The 20,583-nt window shown below is 46.2% G+C and overlaps 1 protein-coding gene across 4 annotated transcripts in view; it reads right to left on the reverse strand.

Moving 5' to 3' along the window:
* THSD4 (thrombospondin type 1 domain containing 4) overlaps positions 1-20,583 on the reverse strand; it is a 1,878,668-nt gene that overhangs the window by 545,604 nt on the left and 1,312,481 nt on the right. Inside the window, exon 1 of one of the 4 annotated variants that reach the window (XM_069222362.1) lies at positions 170-439. The exons of 2 other annotated variants lie outside the window; for them this stretch is intronic. In XM_069222362.1, coding sequence (XP_069078463.1) covers positions 170-244 — 75 coding nt within the window. In that variant the 5' untranslated portion in view covers positions 245-439. Of the gene's footprint in view, positions 1-169; positions 440-20,583 lie in introns of those variants that run through there. One more of the 4 variants, XM_069222361.1, reaches the window with a different exon arrangement.

Here is a 20,583-nt window from a genome sequence, read left to right on the forward strand (position 1 = left end):
TCTGAAAGCACGTGTAATTTTTCAGTTTGTATAGCTGGGTCAGAAATTGTCCCCTGAATCGCATATGGACCTTTGTTGCATTTAGGAGCAATGAGTGCCATCTTCAAAACGAAGCAAGGAATACCAAGACATACAATGCATTTTTCACATGTCCGGAGACGCAGCTTACCTCTCCGCCGGGTCTTGACAAGACTGCTGTGTGAAAGCACAGTAAAGGGAAGACCAGGTACCTGACAAACATCATTACCCCGTCGAATTTCAACTTCCCCGGGAGGAGAAACCTTTTGTCAAGTGCTAAGAGTTAGCAGATGCAGCTGTGCCTCGGTGCAGTGGCACAGCCCTGGCGCGCTCTGCGCTAGAGAGCTGCTCTTTCTCTCGCGCGCCGCCTCACGGTGTGCGACCAGGAGTTGTGCGCGCGGCCACTGTTCGCGAGACAACTGGTAAGGCGATCTCGTCAAGTAATGACTTCTCCCTGCTGGGGGAGGGGGGCGGCGTAGTCGGGGGCCCGCAGTCAGAAGGGGAGGGACAGAGGTGGTCAACGCCAAGTTATGCATCTGCTCAAACGCATTTAACTGGATAAAAAGGTAGCCCTTCTAATACGCAAGGAGGTTTCCCACTGCCCTGCAGACGCAGGCGAGCTGAGCTGAATAAACAGGCTCGAGAGAAGTGTTGATGAGAAGGGAGAGGGGCGCTTTTGGGGGTGGACGTCAGTGTTCTACTTCTTTAATCGACAGCTGGCAAATGGGAAAGGTGCTTTCAAAGAAATAACATAAAAGAGCGTTTCATAGGAAAGTAATGACAGGGCATACTAGTGACCCAGCTGAATTATAGCGTCTTAACTTAAACACAATTGTCTCGAGACATTTCAGAGTTGTATTCATTAACCATCCCCGTAGTACTTCTCTCACCAACGATGGAAGAATGAAAGGAAGAGTGGAACAGACCGATGACAATCCTGTGACCTGGAAGTGGGTTCGGCACACATCCATTAACGGGTTACTGACGCCGGCAAACCCGCCCTAAGAGACTACTTAATACTTCGCACAATGCACACTTGGTAACTTGCTTTCTTTTAGAAAGCATGAATGGAAAAATGGGATAACACAAAAAGCGGCAGCTATTGATCTAATCGTCACCCTGTAAAAAAGACAAACTTATAGCCGTCGCTCGGGGCTTCCCAGTATGAAAGCGGAAATGGCTGTCATATATATTTCTGTCATCGCAGCACTAAACAAAGACTGAGCACGTCATTTGGAGCTGACGTTCCAGATGTGTCTGTGCATGATATACAGTGTCATAAAAGCATGGGGCAAGTAAGCATAACTTTTTACCAGCGTCAAAGATCAAACGGGAGAAATGGCAGGTCCCTTAAAATCCTGCAGCAAAGACAAACAGCACGGTAAAAGTGAAGGGCAAACGATGCCACAATTATGGCAATTAACAAGCGGTTTTATTGATCTTTATCTTTTTTGTAGACCATGCATTTTTTTTTACTGATTTAGTCATCTGCCTATCAATTTCCCACAATCTCTTTGTTGCTTTTATCCCCATCCTAGTTCTATCACACAGGCAAAGTTTAAATAACCAAGCAAATGTAATTTCAACAGTGAAATAAGGAACAGCAGCATACCAAAATAGGATTAGGTGTGGCTCACATGGTGAGGTTTGACAGGCCTGGAGATATAGTTATCATGTATAATTGTCTACTGATGGCAGGATAACTGTTTTTTCTTGAGTGGGATTGGGTGTGGATATTGTGGTAATTTATTGTGGCAAAGATGAACAACCTCTGTCCAATAGCTAACCTTTGTTTCCTTTCCCTTAGAAAATTCAGCCGATCAATTAATTGCTAAAAATGAGCTCTTGGCAGCCAGTCTAGATTCAGAGTGAGATTTTGCACATAAACTGCCATCCTGCCAATAGTTCCTGAGGATCGTCACCTTCTGGGCAATGGCGACTGACTCATGTTTTCTCATCCTTCTTGACCTATCAGCAGCACTTGACATGATTAACCGCATCACAATGCTAATAAGAGAAAGAATGAAGTTTAAACGAAAAGTCCTGAGCTGGTTTTCATCTTTCCTTCAAATCAGCTGAAACGAAAATAAAAGTGAAATACTTTTTCACAGATCCCACTCCCATAGGACAGGATGAACCTCAAAGCTCAACCCCCTCCCAAATCTCATTAACCTATGTGGCATCTCTGTTAGAAATGGGGTCTTTAGTTGGCAGTCAGGTTGCCCCCTGTCCAAGTAAGGACCCTCAATCTATTCAGGGCAAAAAAGAATCACCCTCAGCTAACCCCGCTCACCCCCTTGGTAGCTTGGCACGAGCAGCAGGCTTAACTTCAGAGTGCTCGGTGTAAAGTATTTGTACCAACACACACAGTAACTTAATGAAAACACTACAAAATGACACAACACAGGTTTACAAAAATAGAAAATATTTATCTAAACAAAACAAGATCAAAATGACAAAAATCCACAATACACAAGTCATCACTAAGAATTTCAAAAAGAGTCTTCATGTAATTTTAAACACAAGGCTAATGTTGTTAGCGTGGAAATGTACCTTGGGTACGTCAAAAATAACCCTGGATGGGTGAATGTGCGTCAAAAAGGGTTTGCGATGCATCGATTTCACTCACAAGCAAGACCTTGCGTCGTTTCTCCTTTAGTCAGGTTGGCGCACGTCGATTCTTCTCTCTGCAGAAGAGGGATGCGTCGATCCAGTCAGCACTCTCAGGTCCGGACAGGCCTTGTGTCGTTTTTACATGCCCAGCGGTGTTTGTGCCAGAAATTCAGCCGAACGATGGTCCGAAAATCACCAGCCTCCGTCAGCGATGCTGCACATTGAATCTCCTGCCGCGGACGTCGATCTTCCAGTCGCATTGTAGGCGAGCGTCAATTTTCAGTCTGGAAGCCGGCGGCGTGTTGATTTTTCAGCCGAAGGTCGGAGTTGCATCGTATTTTTCCCCGCACGGCGGTCTGTGCGTGGATTTCTCACTCTTGGGCTGCCAGCTTCTCTTCTCAGGGTCCCAGGAACTGGATGGACACCACTTGGCAGAGTAGGGGTCTCTTCAGGGGCTCCAGGTGCTGGCAGAGAGAAGTCTTTGTTGTCCCTGAGACTCAAACAACAGGAGACAAGCTCTAAATCAAGCCCTTGGAGATCTTCACAAGAAGGAAGGGAACACAAAGTCCAGTCCTTGTCCTCTAGCACAGGCAGAAGCAGCAACTGCAGGATAGCTCCACAAAGCACAGTCACAGGCAGGGCAGCTCTTCTTCCTCAGCTCCTCAGCTCTTGTCCAGGCAGAGGTTCCTCTTGGTTTCCAGAAGTGTTCTAAAGTCTGTGGATTTGGGTGCCCTTCTTATACCCATTTTGCCCTTTGAAGTAGGCCTACTTCAAAGGCAAAGTCTCTCTTGTTTGTGAAATCCTGCCTTGCCCAGGCCAGGCCCCAGACACACACCAGGGGGTTGGAGACTGCATTGTGTGAGGGCAGGCACAGCCCTTTCAGGTGTGAGTGACCACTCATCCCCTCTCTCCTAGCACAGGTGACCCATCAGGAAATGCAGACTACACCCCAGATCCCTTTGTGTCACGGTCTAGTGAGAGGTACAACCAGCCCAACTGTCAAACTGACCCAGACAGGGAATCCACAAACAGGCAGAGTCACAGAAATGGTGTAAGCAAGAAAATGCTCACTTTCTAAAAGTGGCATTTTCAAACAAAGTGGCATTTTCAAACACACAATCTTAAAATCAACTATACTAATAGATGTATTTTTAATTTGTGAGCACAGAGACCCCAAACTCCATACATCTATCTGCTCCCAAAGGGAATCTACACTTTAATCATATTTAAAGGTAGCCTCCATGTTAACCTATGAGAGGGACAGCCCTTGCAACAGTGAAAAACAAATTTAGCAATATTTCACTGTTCGGACATATAAAACACATCACTATATGTCCTACCTTAACCATACACTGCACCCTGCCCTTGGGGCTACCTAGGGCATACCTTAGGGGTGCCTTACATGTAAGAAAAGGGAAGGTTTAGGCCTGGCAAGTTGGTACACTTGCTAAGTCGAATTTACAGTTTAAAACTACACACAGGCACTGCAATGGCAGGTCTGAGCCATGTTTACAGAGCTACTAATGTGGGTGGCACAACCAGTGCTGCAGGCTCACTAGTAGCATTTGCCCTAGTGCACCTAGGGCACCTCCAGTACACTTTACAAAGGACTTACTAGTAAATCAAATATGCCAGTCATGCATCAACCAATTACATTCACGTTTTGTATAGGAGCACTTGCACGTTAGCACTGGTTAGCAGTGGTAAAGTGCCCAGAGTAACAAAAACAGCAAAAACAGAGTCCAGCACACATCAACAACCTGGAAAACAAAGGCAAAAAGTTAAGGGGGACCACACTAAGGATGAAAAGTCTAACAATCTCTAATTGTGCTTCAGAAACAATCAAACATATATCATAAACTCCATGCAGGTCATACTCAACTTTACTTGATAGCCTGAATGACATGACCAGGCCAAGCAACATATTAGACGACATTCATTCCTGAATGTCTTTTCACCTCTGAACATAGAGTTCATGCTAATCTACCAACCACAGACTCCATTCAAGTCCTATTTTCGCTGCAACATTTGACTGCATTTTGGAATTCAATAAAAGCATTTATTATACTGTCGTCATCAATGATAAATATTTGAACTTACAGCATCACATAATGCATAACAAAAATGTGAGGTGCCATCTGTAACTCTTGAGAAATGTAATAGTACTCTTTATCAACACTGCTGACTTCAGAATAGTGGTGCAGGTAATAGTTGTATCTAGACTTACCTATGGAAAGGCCCTGCTTTTAGGTATTCTGAAATGTCACCTACCTCCTCTGAAGATCACCCTGTATTCTACACCAAGACCCATCACAAGAGTAAAACATTTTGAGCAGATCACATCAGCCACACCAGTCATCATGAATCTAAACTTCCTTTCTATCAAAATTAGAATTACAACATTGCTTTCACCAGGGCACAAAAACTCATCCCCTATGGAGTGCAACCTATTCATAACAAGTCACTCCTAGAGCCTTCTGGGCTCAAGAAGCAATGATCTATTGGCAGCTACTATTCAGATGATACTCCAAGTATTTGGAACTTTACTCCCCTCTCAATGTCAAAACCTCATCTTTTCAGGCCTTCAAAGATGATCTGCAAATCTAATGTTCAAGCGGTCTGCAAACCTAATTTTAAAGTGTTATCATCAATGATTTACCCAACAAGACAAGACAAAGTATAACTCCTAAATGTAAAAATAATAATGTTAATGAAACATTAGCTTCCCCTGCATATGTAACATATTTCCTTTGTTGTTCCCTTGTCAGTGTTCCATTTTGTTCACCTGTTCATGTATATTTGTTAAGTAAATACCTTCTGTAACAAGCTACAACACTCATGAGGGCTTTATTGTATGTAAACATATACAAAAAATAATAAGTGCGTCCTATAAATGGCAAAATCACAAATTAATTATTTTCAAAATATCCTATTAAGGCAATTTGATGGATACCTTTGATATTTTAGCCCTAGAAACAACCTTAGTTTTACAAAATGTCAGGTGGTTTGAAGCGTTTCACAGTCACTGCCCCACGCCACAAGCAAGTACCACCCACAAATCACAGAGACTGCTACCTATAACTGACAGCTGCGGCAGAGCCTGCAATACAGACTAGCAAATGCTCACGATTATTGTCCCAGTGCTGCTAAAAACACTAGTGCATATATGTATGAGTGTTTTGTGTGTATATGGGTGAGCAAGGGAGTAGCCAGGAAAGCAAAATGACCCCCACATAGAACGACATGACAACAAAAATGCAAGCATAGTGAGAAATCACGACCATTTCTATGTAGACCTGTAAGAGTGGTACCACTCTGGCCCACGGACAAAACAGGGCAAAATGATGCTTTTAGGAAACAATTTAAAAATAATTTGGCCACAAAACTGCATATTTATGAGTCTTTTATTATTTCTTCCCTGCCTTCTTACAATTACTCTATCTTGTCTTCTGTGGTCTTTCTTTAATTTTATTCTTCATTTACTTTTTCCTTCTCTAGTTCTCTCTTCCTTTTATTTATACATTTTATCTTTTTAGCTTACTGTCCTTCCTTATATCATTCTTTATTTTCTACTTTAAAGTATTATTTCCACTCTTTTAATTTCTTCTGTCCATCTTGCTTTCCTATTGTCTATTATTCTTTCCTTTAATTTCCTTTGCTTCCCTTGCTTCTTGCCCTCTGCTTCGCTTAATCGCTTTCCTTGTTCATTCTTATTATTCCATACCTATCATCTTCCTGCCCCCTTTTTCCCCTTTTAATTATGCCTTTCCTTCTTCAGCTTTCTTTCTCTTCCTCTTTCCTTCATTTCATTGCCCTTCCTTTTTTTTACTCTGTCTCTCATTCCTCTTTTACAAAGTTTTTTTGAATATTTCATTTTGTTTTTCTGCTTTCTTTCTTTCCCTCCTTCTATTTTTCTTTTATAATGTTATTGTTCCTTCTCTCCTCTTCCTTCCACCTTTATTTTTCTTTCTTACTTTTCCTCTTTTTTTATCGTCCTTTCACCCTTTCTTCTGTCTTTTTATCTTGCCTCATTTCCTACTTCCTTTCTTCGTTTGTGCCTTATTACAGCTGTTCTTTCTTTCTTTCTGACCATCTTTTTCTTTTTCTAGTTCTCTCACTCTATTAGCCTCTTAAATATTTTTGCCACTGTCATTGTTTATTTTAATTTCTGTATCCCTTTAGCACCCCTTGTACCGACTCCACAGCTTTGCTATGCATCTTCTTTCTTTTAATATTTCTTACCTTTGACTTTTATCTTGTGACTTGCATCACATATAAAAAACAATAAAAGCAAGTTTTTCTGACCCCCTTCTGAAGTATACTCGGGGCTTCCATACACCCTTGCATGTGAGTGTGTGTTTGTGCATGTGTATGTGTATGGGTGCTGTGTCAGGCCAGAACAAGGTAGAGTGAAATGATCTTGATATGACCCAGTTTTTGGACTGGGAGTATGACCAAGAGAAAGCAGAGTAGACAAGTAGGTTAAACAAAGTATTTCCTAACAGGTGTGTCCTGTGGAAACTCAAAGGGATGTGCAGAATATTCACTGGTGGCCCTGCTCTGACTGAACTCTCCTGACTGTGATTCTCCAGACATACAAAATCACAATGCAATGTTTCCACTGTAACACCCCAGTAGGGAATTCCTGTTGGCAGGGATTCAAAAGAACAACATTGGCATCAAAACAATTATGAAAAACTACATTTTATTACAAAATGGAGTCTCTAGTTGGCAGTCAGTTTACGCCCTGTCCAAGTTAGGACCCTCACTCTAGTCAGGGTATGGGGGTCACCCTCCTAAGATAACCCCTTCTCACCCCCTAAGTAACTTGGCACGAGCAGTCAGGCTTATGTCAGATGCAATGTGTTAAGTATGTGTACCCACATACAGTGACACAGCGAAAACACTACAAACAGACACCACACCAGTATAGAAAAATAGCCAATATTTAACTAAATAAAACAAGACTAAAAGGACAAAAAATCTAACATACACAAGCAAAGATATGAATTTTTAAAGATTAAGGGCCAGATGTAGCAAACAAAAAATTTGCGACTCAGATTTTGCCAGTTGGTGCGACTCGCTAAATGCGAGTCGCAAATTGGAATGCAGGCAAAAAAAACGTGCCGAAATTGCAACTCGCACCCGGACTCACAAACGCAGTGTGCGAGTCCGCCGATTGTGAGGTCGCTTTTTGCGAGTGTGCAAAAAACGAACTCGCAATTTGCGAGTGGATGTCACAAATTGCGATTAGCTTGTTAATTGATTACAGGTGCAGCAGAACACTCCAGAAACCACTCCAGAACACTCTGGAAACACTTCCTGGCACATGATGATGACATCACAGCCAGGAAGTTTACTAATACACCTGGGAGGAGGGAGGACCACACCCTTTTATAACTACTGAACTACACACAGGACAAACAGCAGCTGCCATGGAAGGAACACCAAGGAAGAGGAAGCAGAAATTCTCAGAGAGGGAGCTGGAGGTGCTGACAGACGAATGCTGTCAGCACTATGATGACTTGTTTGAAAAATCAGCCCTCAATGTTCCTGAAGCCACCAAGAAACAGCTGTGGCAGGACATACAGGACAAGATAAATTCCCTGGGGGTGAGCCACAGGAGCATAGATGACATCAAGAAAAGGTGGTATGACCTCCGCTCCCGGACCAAGGAGAGGGTGGCTGAAAGGCTCCAGGAGATGAGAGGCACAGGAGGGAGACCATCGTCTGTGCCACCACCCACACCCCTGGAAGAAAGGGTGTAGGAAACCTTGGAGCAGGAGGCAGTTTCTGGATTTGGGGACCTGGACACCTCAGAGCCCAGCACATCAACCGGTGAGTACCATGTAACATGCCTGTACCCCTATCAATGCCATACCCCCACCCACCATGTACACAGGGGCATGCACAACCAAGATAGCTCCATTTCAGGGTAGCAAACGCCAGAATGATGCATTATGGGAAATGTAGTCAAGTAGGCAGTTCATAGGCAAATGTTTATTAGGAACTGTGCAACAGATAGTAGACACTGACAGTCTGTTCCCCATGTCCCACAGGTCTCCAACAAGACACCACCACTACTCCAATCAGCCAGCCCCATGAGGACACCTCAGGACCCGCCAGCACCCCCACCTACACGGTCAACAGCATCCCTGCAGTAGCCACACCTGCTGCAACAGTATCCCAAGAGGCTGCCCCAGCAACAGGCAGGGATGAGACAGGTGAAATCACAGGGCAGCCACCGCTGCGCAGGCGTCGCAGGTCCAGGACATCAGGGCTGCAGTCTGCATCCGGGCAACTACCTCCCAGCACCAGTGAGGCACATCTGCTGCATGGTCAGTGCCTACAAAATCGAATTTTAGGGAGGATTAGTGGTGTGCTGCACCGCTTCGTGCGCAATAACCATGCCAGCATGCAGCACCTGAACTCAAGGATGGACATGATCTGCACTAACACTGGGGACCTTGCCCTTGCCATGAGGGAACTGGCGGGAGGACTACTGGCCCAGGCCGAGGGTGGACGGCGCAGGGACCGTCAGCTCCTGCACAGACTGGACAGGATGGCCACATCCATCGGCAGGCTCGCCATGAACACCACAGGCCTGTCGAGGAGGACAGTTGGGCTGCAGGTGGAAATGGGCCATTTTGCTGGGGATGTGGCTAGGGGCCTGGGACGTCTGACCCACATCATTGATTTGATGGAGACACGGAATATGTCTAGGGGCACACGGGAAACACCCCAGGACAGTGAGGAGGGCTCGACAGTGAGCAGTGTCTCTGTCACTGACAGCAGGGTGCTCAGGAGTAGCAGGCAGAGCACCACAGAAGCACCAGGGACCAGCCAGGCTGGCAGGAGGGGCAGAAGGTCATAGAGATCACCCTGGACCATTAGAAGTGGCACATGACGTCAATGTGCCACATGCCTGGTGTGCATTTTCATGCCCATGGACATTCATTACTTGTAAATAGTTTCATTTCTGCACTAATAAAATAGTTATTTTTGTTCCACTTAACAAATGGAGTTTTTGGTCAATAGGTGAGTATGGTTGGAGTTGACACGTACCTTCCAAAGTATTGTGTTGCGATGTGTTCCCGTCTCAGTGTGCCTTGATTAGCTATACTCCTATCCCCATGATGGCGATGTGGTTGTTCTTGCTCTTCATCATCAGGATCTGGGTCTGCAGGGGTGAGAGGTAGCCCACGTCGGGTGGCTATGTTGTGGAGGATGGGGCATGCGACCACAATTTTGAATGCTGTAATGGGGTATACTGGAGGGCACCTCCACTGCGGTGGAGGCATCTGAATCTTGCTTTCAGGAGTCCGAAGGTGCGCTCGATAAGGTTCCTGGTCCTCTTATGTGCATTGTTGTATCGCCTCTCACATTCATTGCTGGGTGTTAAAAACGGAGTCATGATCCATGGCCTTAGAGCATATGCACTGTCACCTGTTGGGCACAAAAAGTACACTGTAGGAAGTCCTGATTGTTGTGCACAGTGACCTGTGTGTATGTCTGCAAGGTGTCTGTAGCTCTACCTAGGAGGTATCCATCTCCAAATTCCCCACGTTCCAGGCGTTGATGTATCCCACTATGCCTAAACATGTATGAGTCATGGGTACTGCCTGGAAACTTAGCTACAATGTCCGTGATGACATAATGGGCGTCACAAACAACCTGAATATTCAGTGAGTGGGTACACTTTCTGTTGCGGAAAAGATGTTCCAGATTTGCAGGGGGCCATATTTGAATGTGTGTCCCATCTACACACCCTATGACATGGGGAAAGTGGGCAATGCGGTAAAAGTCCAGCTTGGTGCTATTAATTTCTGCCTCATTCCTGGGTAGGTATATGAAGTGAGACCTGTGTGTGAGTATGGCATCTAGGAATGCCCTGAGGAACCTTGACACTGAACTTTGGGATACCCCACCTGCCACAGCAATTACCCCCTGATAGCTCCCTGAGGCCAAGAGGTGCAGTGAGCATAGCACTTGCACATGTGTAGGGATGGCGCAGCCACGCAGAGTCTGGTGTTCTAGCTGTGGTTTCAGTAAATCAATTAATTCTAGTATGGCTGCGCTGCTAAGGCGGTATTTATCGTATATCTCATCCTCAGTTTGCTGAAAAAGAGTCTGCCTTGTTCTATATATCTTCTCCTGTCTGTGGCCCCTCCTCCTCCTCTGCTGGACTGCGTGGACTCTCCTTCTCACTGCTATCAGGTATATCTCCACCATGTTGAGTAACCCAGATGCCTTCTGGGTCTCCTTTTATACTATGGTTATGGTTACCACCTGCTCTGAGTTAGTGGTAAATTGCAAGTGCAAAATGGGCTTTTTGCGACTAGTCGCAATTTGCGAGTTGCAATTGCATAAGGTTTGCGACTTGCAATTTGCGGGTCGCAAAATGGGGTCGCAACTGATGCGACTCGCAAACGGGTCCCATCACTTTTTGCAAGTCGGAAATGGGGTTTTTCCATCCCATTTCCGATTTTGCACTGTCGCAAATAGCGAATCGGCCCATTTGCGACTCGCAAAACTTTGCTACATCTGGCCCTAAATCCCAGTAAAGTGCTTAGAAACACAACAGCTCCAACTGGTGCAAAATCAGGTGCTATGACGAAGTCGTTCCCAACAGTCCGACACCACTTGTGATGGAGTACAGCACCGGTCATGGAGTCGCAGAGACCCCAGGTACAATACCTTAGCAACGAAGCAAAGTGAAAGACAGGGCACAGAGCTGTGGAGGTGAGGTGTTGCTGGAGCCAGTGCAGCACTGAATCCGTACTGCTGTGCAGGAGGTAAGGCTATCGTTCCTCACTGCTACATAGGAGAGGTGAGGGGCCGGTTCCTTACGATCCAGTGGGGTCGATGAGTTCAGCAGGTCAAGATGCATTGAGGCGACTTTGCAATGTCACAGTCACACCACCGGGCCCCAGGTGCCACTTTGGAGTCAGGTGTCACGGACGTCAGTGACGTGGCACTCGAGACTCCTGATGTTGCCTATGGCGTGGGTCATGGCAGACACACTTCAGCATCGACCACAGCTTTGGGTGCAGGCAGGAGCGTGGAGTTAGGCAGCAGTATGGGTTCTGGAGGCGTCCCTGGTTGCCTGGTTCCTGTTTTATGCCAGACTTCACTCCCAAGGGCCCAGGAACTGGAGTGGGCACCTCTTGGCAAGTCGGGGTTCTCAGCAAGAGACCCCACAGGCTGGCAGGTGAAGTCTCCCCACCATATTACTTGACACACTCTCACCAACACACACCAACACACACCACACAACACCTATGTCACCACTAAGGCACCCCTGTTTCACTAATGAGGAGTTAAGGGTCATGATGGAGGAAATAGTGAGGGTAGAGCCACAGCTGTTTGGAGCACAGGTACAGCAAATATCAATTTCCAGGACTATGGAGCTATCGCAGAGAATCGTGGACAGGGTGTATGCCATGGCCCAACATCCAAAAACAACAAACGACATCAGGAAGAGGTGGAACGACCTATGGGGGAAGGTACGTTCCATGGCAGCAAGGCACCAGCTCGCCATACAGAGGACTAGAGGTGGACCCCTATCTCCTCCCCCACAGCTCACAGCATGGGAGGAGCAAGTCTTGGCATTACTTCATTTTGAGGGACTCACTGGAGTCCCAGAGGACTGGACACTGGTGAGACAATATTTACTTCTTATCACCCCCATACCTGCATGCCATCACACCCCCTCACTCTCACTCCCATCACTCCACTCCATCCCACACACTGCACCAACACATTTGACTAACCCCAATGCCAAATCCTACATGCCATTCTAATGCATGGACAACCCTCCCAGCCCTGAAAGGACACCAATCACTAAAGCATGCACAGCATAGGGAAACTAACAATCCCACAATACATCACCATACACAAACAAAGGTGGCAGGGCAACAGCAACGATAGAGGGGAAGCCAGGGATGTACAAAATGTCACAGACATGAAGCATAATACATCACTTACATCCCCACAGGTGCCCCAGCCAATCCCAGCGGAGAAGAGGTGACACAACTATACAGTCCCCCAACAGAAGATTCCCCCAGTGATGACAGTAACTCTGGACTTCAGGATCTGGACCAACAACCTGGCCCATCAGGGACCACTTGATCACTCCAGCCCATTCACAGTCCACCACAGAGCTTCCCCCATCAGTATCCAACACCACAGCACCCACCCAGCGTACCCACACCTCTGTCACCAGGACACATCAATCAGCAGTGTGCCCACCTGTATAGGGACCCCAGTCCACACCTCGCCCCCAAGACAATCATGGACCTGGGATCAGTGGCAGTGGGCACACCGTTCAGGGGACACAAGCACAGGGCAACAGGGACACTAGGACGACCGCTGTGTGCCAGGGCAAAAAAAGGCCCAGGGAACCATCTCTCCAGGAGGCATTAACAGAGATCCTGGGAGCCTACCAACATTACCAGGACACAATGGGCCAGATCCTAGACGACGTGCAGGGAGAAAAGGCGGCTGCAGGAGGAAGAATATCAGGGCATCAGAAAGGACTTGCAGGCCATCAACACCACCTTGATCTCCAAAGCAGGGGTGCTGGCATACATGGCCAACATCATGAGGGAAGCAACAGCACAGCAGCGGGCCCCTACCAATAGCCAGTCCATTGAGCAGCCCTCCACTTCCGCTTCAGCTAGTGGGCAATAGGCCCCACCACAGGACACATAGGCCACCAGCACCCCTCCCGTTCAGAAGGTGAACCACCCTGCAAACATTCCCTGTCACCCAGACAGAAGCCAGAGGAACTTTCCAAGACCCCCATCAGGAAATGAGACTCTCCTGATTGTCACACACTTGTATCCCACAATGTCACCTTGTCCACTTTGAACTGCATTTGCTCCCATTCCCATGGCCCCTTGGACACTAGACCTGTGCTACAAACAGACTGGAACAATACCATGGACTTTCCTATATCATCACCCCATTCCATTGCACTTTTCCCTCAATTTCGTGGCCCTACAATAAACACCCTTGAACACAATTTTGTTGAAAATGTGCATTTATGGAAACAGTCACATCTAGTCACATCTAGTGCAAATGATCTGAACACTGTGAGAGCATAGAAATAATGACCTGTAGCTGTCTGTAGTCATCACATCAGTACACAGTTGTTATCTCACTAACATCTGCAAAATAACAAGCTATAGGTGACAGTAAGTTAAGATGCAAAGGAAGTTAATACCACCATGCTACAGCCACACAGGAAACGTCAACAGTTAGAGGAATGGTCAGTTGCACTGTCTCACCTGTGTGTCATTGGAAGTATTGACGTATAACTGATTTTCGGTTGTGCTCATCCTCATCTTCTGCCTCCTCATCCTCACTGTCCACTGCTGCCACAGGAGCATCTCAAGTCTCCGCCTCCTGCAGAAAAGGTACCTGCCGTCTGAGGGCCAGGTTGTGTAACATGCAGCATGCCATTACTATCTGGAAGACCTTCCCAGGGTGAGTAGCACAGGGATCCACCTGTCAGATGGAGGCACCTAAACCTGGCCTTCAGAAGGCCGAAGGTCCTCTCGATGATCCTTCTGATTCACCCATGTGCCTCATTATAACATTCCTCAGCCCTTGTCCTCACATTCCTCATAGGGGTCAGCAGCCACAATAGGTTTGGGTAGCCAGAGTCATCTGCAAGTATTGAGAGACAACATTTAGACTCACACCATTCTATGGGTATGACACCTGAAGGCATACACTAACATACAGTGGATGGGGACCATGGCTCACCTATCAGCCACACCCTGTGCCTCTGTAGTTGGGCCATCACATTTGGGATGCTGCTATTCCTCAGGAAAAAGGCATCATGCAATGACCCAGGATACCAGGCACATCATTTACACATTTAGTGAGTGGAAACTCTTATGATTCCTGAACACCTGTTCATTCTGGCGGTGGGGGGGAATAGCGCAATATCTGTCCCATCAATCACCCCAACAATATTGGGGATATGTCCCATTGCATAGAATCCAGCCTTCACAGTGGCCATATCTTCCATCTGGGGGAATGCGATGTAGCTGCACATGTTTTTCACCAGGGCAGACAAAACTCTTGACAGCTTGATTGAAAACATTGGTTGTGACATTCCTGCTGCCAAGCCCACTGTCACTTGGAAAGAACCAGTTGCCAGGAAATGGAGCATTGATAGAACTTGCACAAGAGAGGGGATCCCAGTCGGATGACAGATAGCAGATATCAGGTCAGGCTCCAATTTGGGCACACAGCTCTGTAATTGTGGCCTTGCCCAGTCTATAAATGAGTATAATGTTCCGGTCCTCCAGTGTAGCCAAGTCCACAAGGTGTCTGTACACAGGGGTTTATTCTCCTCCTCCTATTCATCCTCAGCGGTGGGTATCTATGGGACACAAGAGTGAGTAGGCCGTCACAATTTGAACAATGGAACTCCCACCTCATTGTACATAGTACATTTATGTGATGGGACAGGGGGAATGGCGAGGTGTGTGCTAATCTAGGCTGTGATGCAGTTAAGGTTGATATGATCGTTGTCCACCACCATGAAATGGCGACGTCCTGTATGTAGGGACAGGTGGAAGTGAGGTAACTGCCGACGCTGGGCGTCGTGGTGGAAGGCGGTCTTACACCACCGTGGAATTTCTCATTGGAAAATATGGGGCTCGATGGAATACAGTGGCCAATGGGGATCAGCACCGGCGGTGACGGTGTACACCGCTGCGGACGTGACCGTCATTTTCCATAAGATTCCTCACTTGTTTCCTGACGAACACCTACAATGCATGGGCTGCTGTGACCTGTGTCTGGAACCTTCATGGTCCGTGTGGCCAGGGAAAGGGCCCCTACCTTCACTGCGGAGGAGTTGGAGCGATTGGTGGATGGGGTCCTAGTCCAGCACGGACTGCTGTATGGGCCTCCAGACCAACAGGTGAATACACCTTGGACATGATGCGTGTTTGAAGGAGACATGGAGATGTGTGTGCAAGCATCATGTCATCGGGGGGGTGTCTTGTGGTGGTGTACTTGGTGTGCGCCAGGCAATGTGTGTGTCAATGGTGATGGAAACGGGACTGTCAGGGTGACACCACCAGTGTTCACAGAAGTGCAGCCTACTCCTCCTGCAGAGGCTGCCCAGGAGGCACCCTCACCTGCTGACACAGTACAGCCCTCATCTCCAGATGACACATTGCATCACTCACCACCAGCAGAGGGCATGTATGACACCCTCCAGGGACTGCTGTAAAAGGGGACATCTCCAGAAGCAATGGGCATGTTCCCCACCTGAGAGACTGTGACCTTCCACTCCCCAGCACAGAGAAATGGGCATTGACCCCCCTCCAGAAACAATAAGCATGTTCCCCACCTGAGAGACTGTGACATTGCACTCCCCACTAAGGATAATGGGCATGGATCCCCCTCCAGAACCAGTAGGCAAGTTCCCCGCCTGAGAGGCTGTGACCTTGCACTCCCCAGCACAGAGAAATGGGCATGGAGCCCCCTCCAGAACCAGTGGGCAAGTTCCCCACCTAAGAGACTGTGACCTTGCACTCCCCTGCAGAGAGACCTGGGCATAGAGCCCCCTACAGAACCAGTGGGCAAGTCAGCCACCTGGGAGACTGTGACCTTGCACTCCCCAGCAGAGAGAAATGGGCTGAGATGCCCCCACCTCCATCCTCTGAGGTGCCTGCCCACTTGCAAATTGATGCCCCTACAGAGTTCTATCTGGATGAAGTCAGGATTCGAGTTGTGCCTTGGACTGTGCCCTTTGGTCATGTGGGCCCTTAGTACTTTGAACCTGGGCATTGGCCCTTTGTGTACATTTGTACATATCTGTTTTTCATACAATTGGTCCTTTTGGAAGCGGTTCACAATCCATACATTCTTATTACTGCATTCTTGTTGTCCTTGCATTATTATGCCGTGTGTCGTGTGCCATTGTTTTTCGTCTGCAGCTGGATGTGTGTATGGTGTGTGTGTCGGGTGTGTGTTGTGCGTGTGTGTGTCACTCTCCTTTTCCTCCTTTTCTCCCTAGTGTGCTAGGCGGCTGTACTCACCGTCCTCTTCTTTGTCTACGTTCTTGTTCCAGGTGGAGCATGGTGTAGAGAAGCAAGGGGAAGACTTGCAGTTCCTGTTCCATGGCGGCTTTGTCTTTCTCTGTGTTTCCGATGGTGAGTCTTTGGGCTTCTGTGATGTGTTTCCGTCGGGCTTTTGATGGCGGTGGTACTGCCCCGAAATCGTGGCTGTTTCCTGGGTCATGATATTGTGGGCGGTACTTTGTCTTCCGCCTGGCTGTTGATGGCTACCGTCATGGTCAGTGGTTTTAACGCCCTGGCAGTTGGTATGGTACATTGGATGTCTATGGGAGTTATCACCACCATTGTCATAATTTGGCGGTAATTACTGCCAGCATGTTGGTGGTATGAGTGCCACTTTATCACTCACTGCCAATGTCATAATGAGGGCCTATGTCTGCTGTGGCTCAGTATTTCCATGACATATGTGCTCCTGACAAATTGAAGTACCAAGATCACATCAATGCTAACCATCTTCTGCACCGCCAGCCTGGCTTCAGATCACACTGCTGTATATAAACCGGAAACAGATCATAGACAACGTCCTCTTGGCCACAGATGAAAATGAACTTCGCCTCCTAATATTGCTGGACCTCTCAGATACCTTCCACTCAGTTAGCCATACCGCCCTTATATGCGTTGAATTGCGTATGAAATTCACCTGCAATTTCCTTCACTGGTTCTCCTCCTACCTTTCCAACTGACACCCATTTGTTTTCATGATACCCACAGGTCACAAATTATCATTATCACATGTGGTGTACCAGAGGCTTCCATACCCTCTTGTGTCTTCTTAAACTTTATATGGAGCTGTTTGGTGCTCTAGTCACAGGTAACAGCATGAAGATTCACGAATATGCCAATGATACTCAACTGTACGTGAAGTTTCCAGTGCTTCAGACATCAACCACCTCAAGAACTCCTAGCACATCATCCTGACCTGGTTACCCAGTGCCTATCTGAAGCTCAACCTAAACAAGACAGAATGTATAATATTTTCCAAGAACAACCAACAACATATAGTACATGCGTGACACAATGTCATGAACCTTAATGTCTTCGAACTTCAATTCTCACCAAATGCCAAATTACTTTGCTTCAGCCAGGACACCAACCTGTCCTTCAAGGAACATATTGCCCAAAGATTTTTCTTCCAGAAATCAACTTTAGCACTGTTGCTGAAGCCATTGTACTCTTGCATCTAGATGGTGGTAATGCCGTACTCCATGACCTCCCAGACTCCACACTGGCACCCCTTATGGACATCCTAAATGCCGAGCATCTCTTATCCAAGACTTGAAGAAATATGATCACATTCCTGATGGAACTCCATTGGCTCCCCTTGTCATTCCACGTCATCTTCAAAACTAGCTACATCACAACCAGCACACCTGGGTATCTTGCAGACAAGCTCACCATCTCTGGTGGATATCTGTGCACCCGCAGCAAGGACACCACCAGACTGCATAGTATACTAAAACAAAAAAAAGACAAAAACCTTTTCCACTGATGCACCCAGGTTCTGTAACAACATCTTTATATTAATCAGACTACCCTAATGCTGCTCAAATTTAGGAAGGGGATTAACATTCACCTCTTTAAAGAACACTGTATCACAATGCATTAAACATTCATAATTCAGCTTCCTATCCTAATACTCACTGAGTATAAGTATGGTTTTGACAATGTACAGCAGTCCACTGCCTTTTGCCTAGGTTTGCACTACAGAAATAACCAAAGTTGGTTTTGGAACCAAAAATAGGCCCAGGCAATCAAAACAAAAAAAGTGGCCCACATTTGCAAAATGCAACCTTTTGTGAAGCATTGATATTTTAGTATGAGGGGGATAATTTTAGAAGAACTTTATGGCAAAGAAAGCCTGGTATTGCTTGTATGGCCAGTAACATTGGTCAGGACTAGAGGTGGGTGGAGCTCACGGAGCTCTACACAATGGAATTCAGTGGAGTTATCTAAAAACTCGGTGAAATTCCACGGAGTTCCACATGTGGCGGAATGCTGCACGTTCCTAATTCTTGACTCGAATATTTAGAGAAAATAAAGAGGTTTGTTATAGAAGGATTGGTGGCCACCTTTGCACTTCATATTATGGAAGCACCACCTGGTAGCTGGCCATCGATTACCATGCTTTTTAGCCAGAAAGCATGTTATGTGTGATTGATTCCAAACCAGCAGTACACCTTGAACATCCTTAAAATGTTGCCTGTAGTGGCTATTTTCAAATAGGAAAAACTCGCAGTCTCAGAAGTAATCGAGCAGAGACCGAGAAAGGTCAGCAAGTAAACAGTAGTTTCACCCTGTGAGTTAAAGGCATATGACATCATTACATCAGTGGAATTGATCAAACATAATTCAGTAGAGAAATGCACAATGGCTCTATGTATTTTAACAGTATTTTGTTGTGTGTTGGCAAATATAGGACAATCTGGCCAGTGTTTTGCTGATAATACAAGGTTGGTGTTGCAATGCATTGAAATATAGCATTTATAAAGCCTTTACCATCCCTATGTGGGGCACCGAAGCACATTGTGACCCAATTTTCTAAGACCAACTGACCATGCTCTCTCAGGATGGACACCACTCTCTGGCTCGCATAAAGCCCGAAAGTTCTGGAGTACGAAGTCTTGATCCACATCCAAACAGAAGGCGAGTTCCTGGTACTCACAGTGCAGGCACAACACCGTTAGTAGAATAGCGCAGTGCACAGTAAGTTAACAAGAGGAATCATAGAGAACCACAGTCCGGTCAGGGAGAAGAGGGCATAGATGGGAGCTGCAGGGATGGACGGTGATTGTAGCTTCCTAGGGTACTCCTCCCCTGGCCGGCTAATGTTTATTAGTCAGCACTGTGTCTTGTCTTGAGAAAGTGAAAAGGTATTGGAGCCCTGTGCACATAGGGACGTCACAGAAGATACAGGAAACAATGGGTTGCTCAAGTGCATCCCTGTGAGAGTGTGAATTTTCTAATATGTTTATTAATGATTTTCATATTAAAAATGTGTAATAAATTAACGTGTACAACAAGAAACTTCTGAAATGTCTGTTTTTCTGTTCTTGGCTAAGCAAAATTATATTCAAGCACTGTAGTTATTTTCCATGATTCAAAGCTTTCATAATAAGTGTTTTCGAAGCCTGTGTAGACGCACCCGCAGCTACCCCTAGTGGGTTGCAGCGTTATATTTTACAAGGTCGTGTATTAACAAAGCATTGCATAAGTTGTAATGTCCTATTGTTTGAGAATGTTACTAATATCTGGTCTTTCCTCGAGGATGGAAGTAGAAGATACTGTAAAAGTTTCTTCCTGAGAACAAGATAATCGAGGGGCGAGGAGACAATGGAGTTACAGACAAGACGGAAGAAGGAAAGATACATCGAAAGAAAATGTTATAGTTAGCGTAGATTTCTTAAGTTTAGGTCATCACTTTAGTTTTCGATTGGCTGAAATTAAACCACCCCATAGACTGACCAATCAGGAGTTAATTAGAATTTAGTATAACAGCTTGGGTAGAATGATTAGAGGGGTCGTGATTGTTGGCTTTTTCCTTCTAGAGTGATTCTGGGAGAGCAGACGAGATTTGAGACTAGCTGTCGCTAGGCCTAAATATTCTGAGGATAAAACTGATGGTGTCCTCAAGCTGAAGCTGATCATTTGCTGTTACTACCTTTGTGGTAATGTATGTTATTAAATGTGAATTGTGTCTCTCTTGCTTTTCACGTACCAGCTGCAACTAATGATTATATTGCTGCACATTGATAGTTTTTCTATAATTAATTAAGTTAGGATATTTTTCTACATTTGTGTTACTAAATTCTTTTTACATGAAGTCCAACATGTCATGCTAATTCGT

Source organism: Pleurodeles waltl, chromosome 3_1 (genome assembly GCF_031143425.1).
Source record: "Pleurodeles waltl isolate 20211129_DDA chromosome 3_1, aPleWal1.hap1.20221129, whole genome shotgun sequence".
In the NCBI taxonomy this organism is placed as follows: domain Eukaryota; kingdom Metazoa; phylum Chordata; class Amphibia; order Caudata; family Salamandridae; genus Pleurodeles; species Pleurodeles waltl.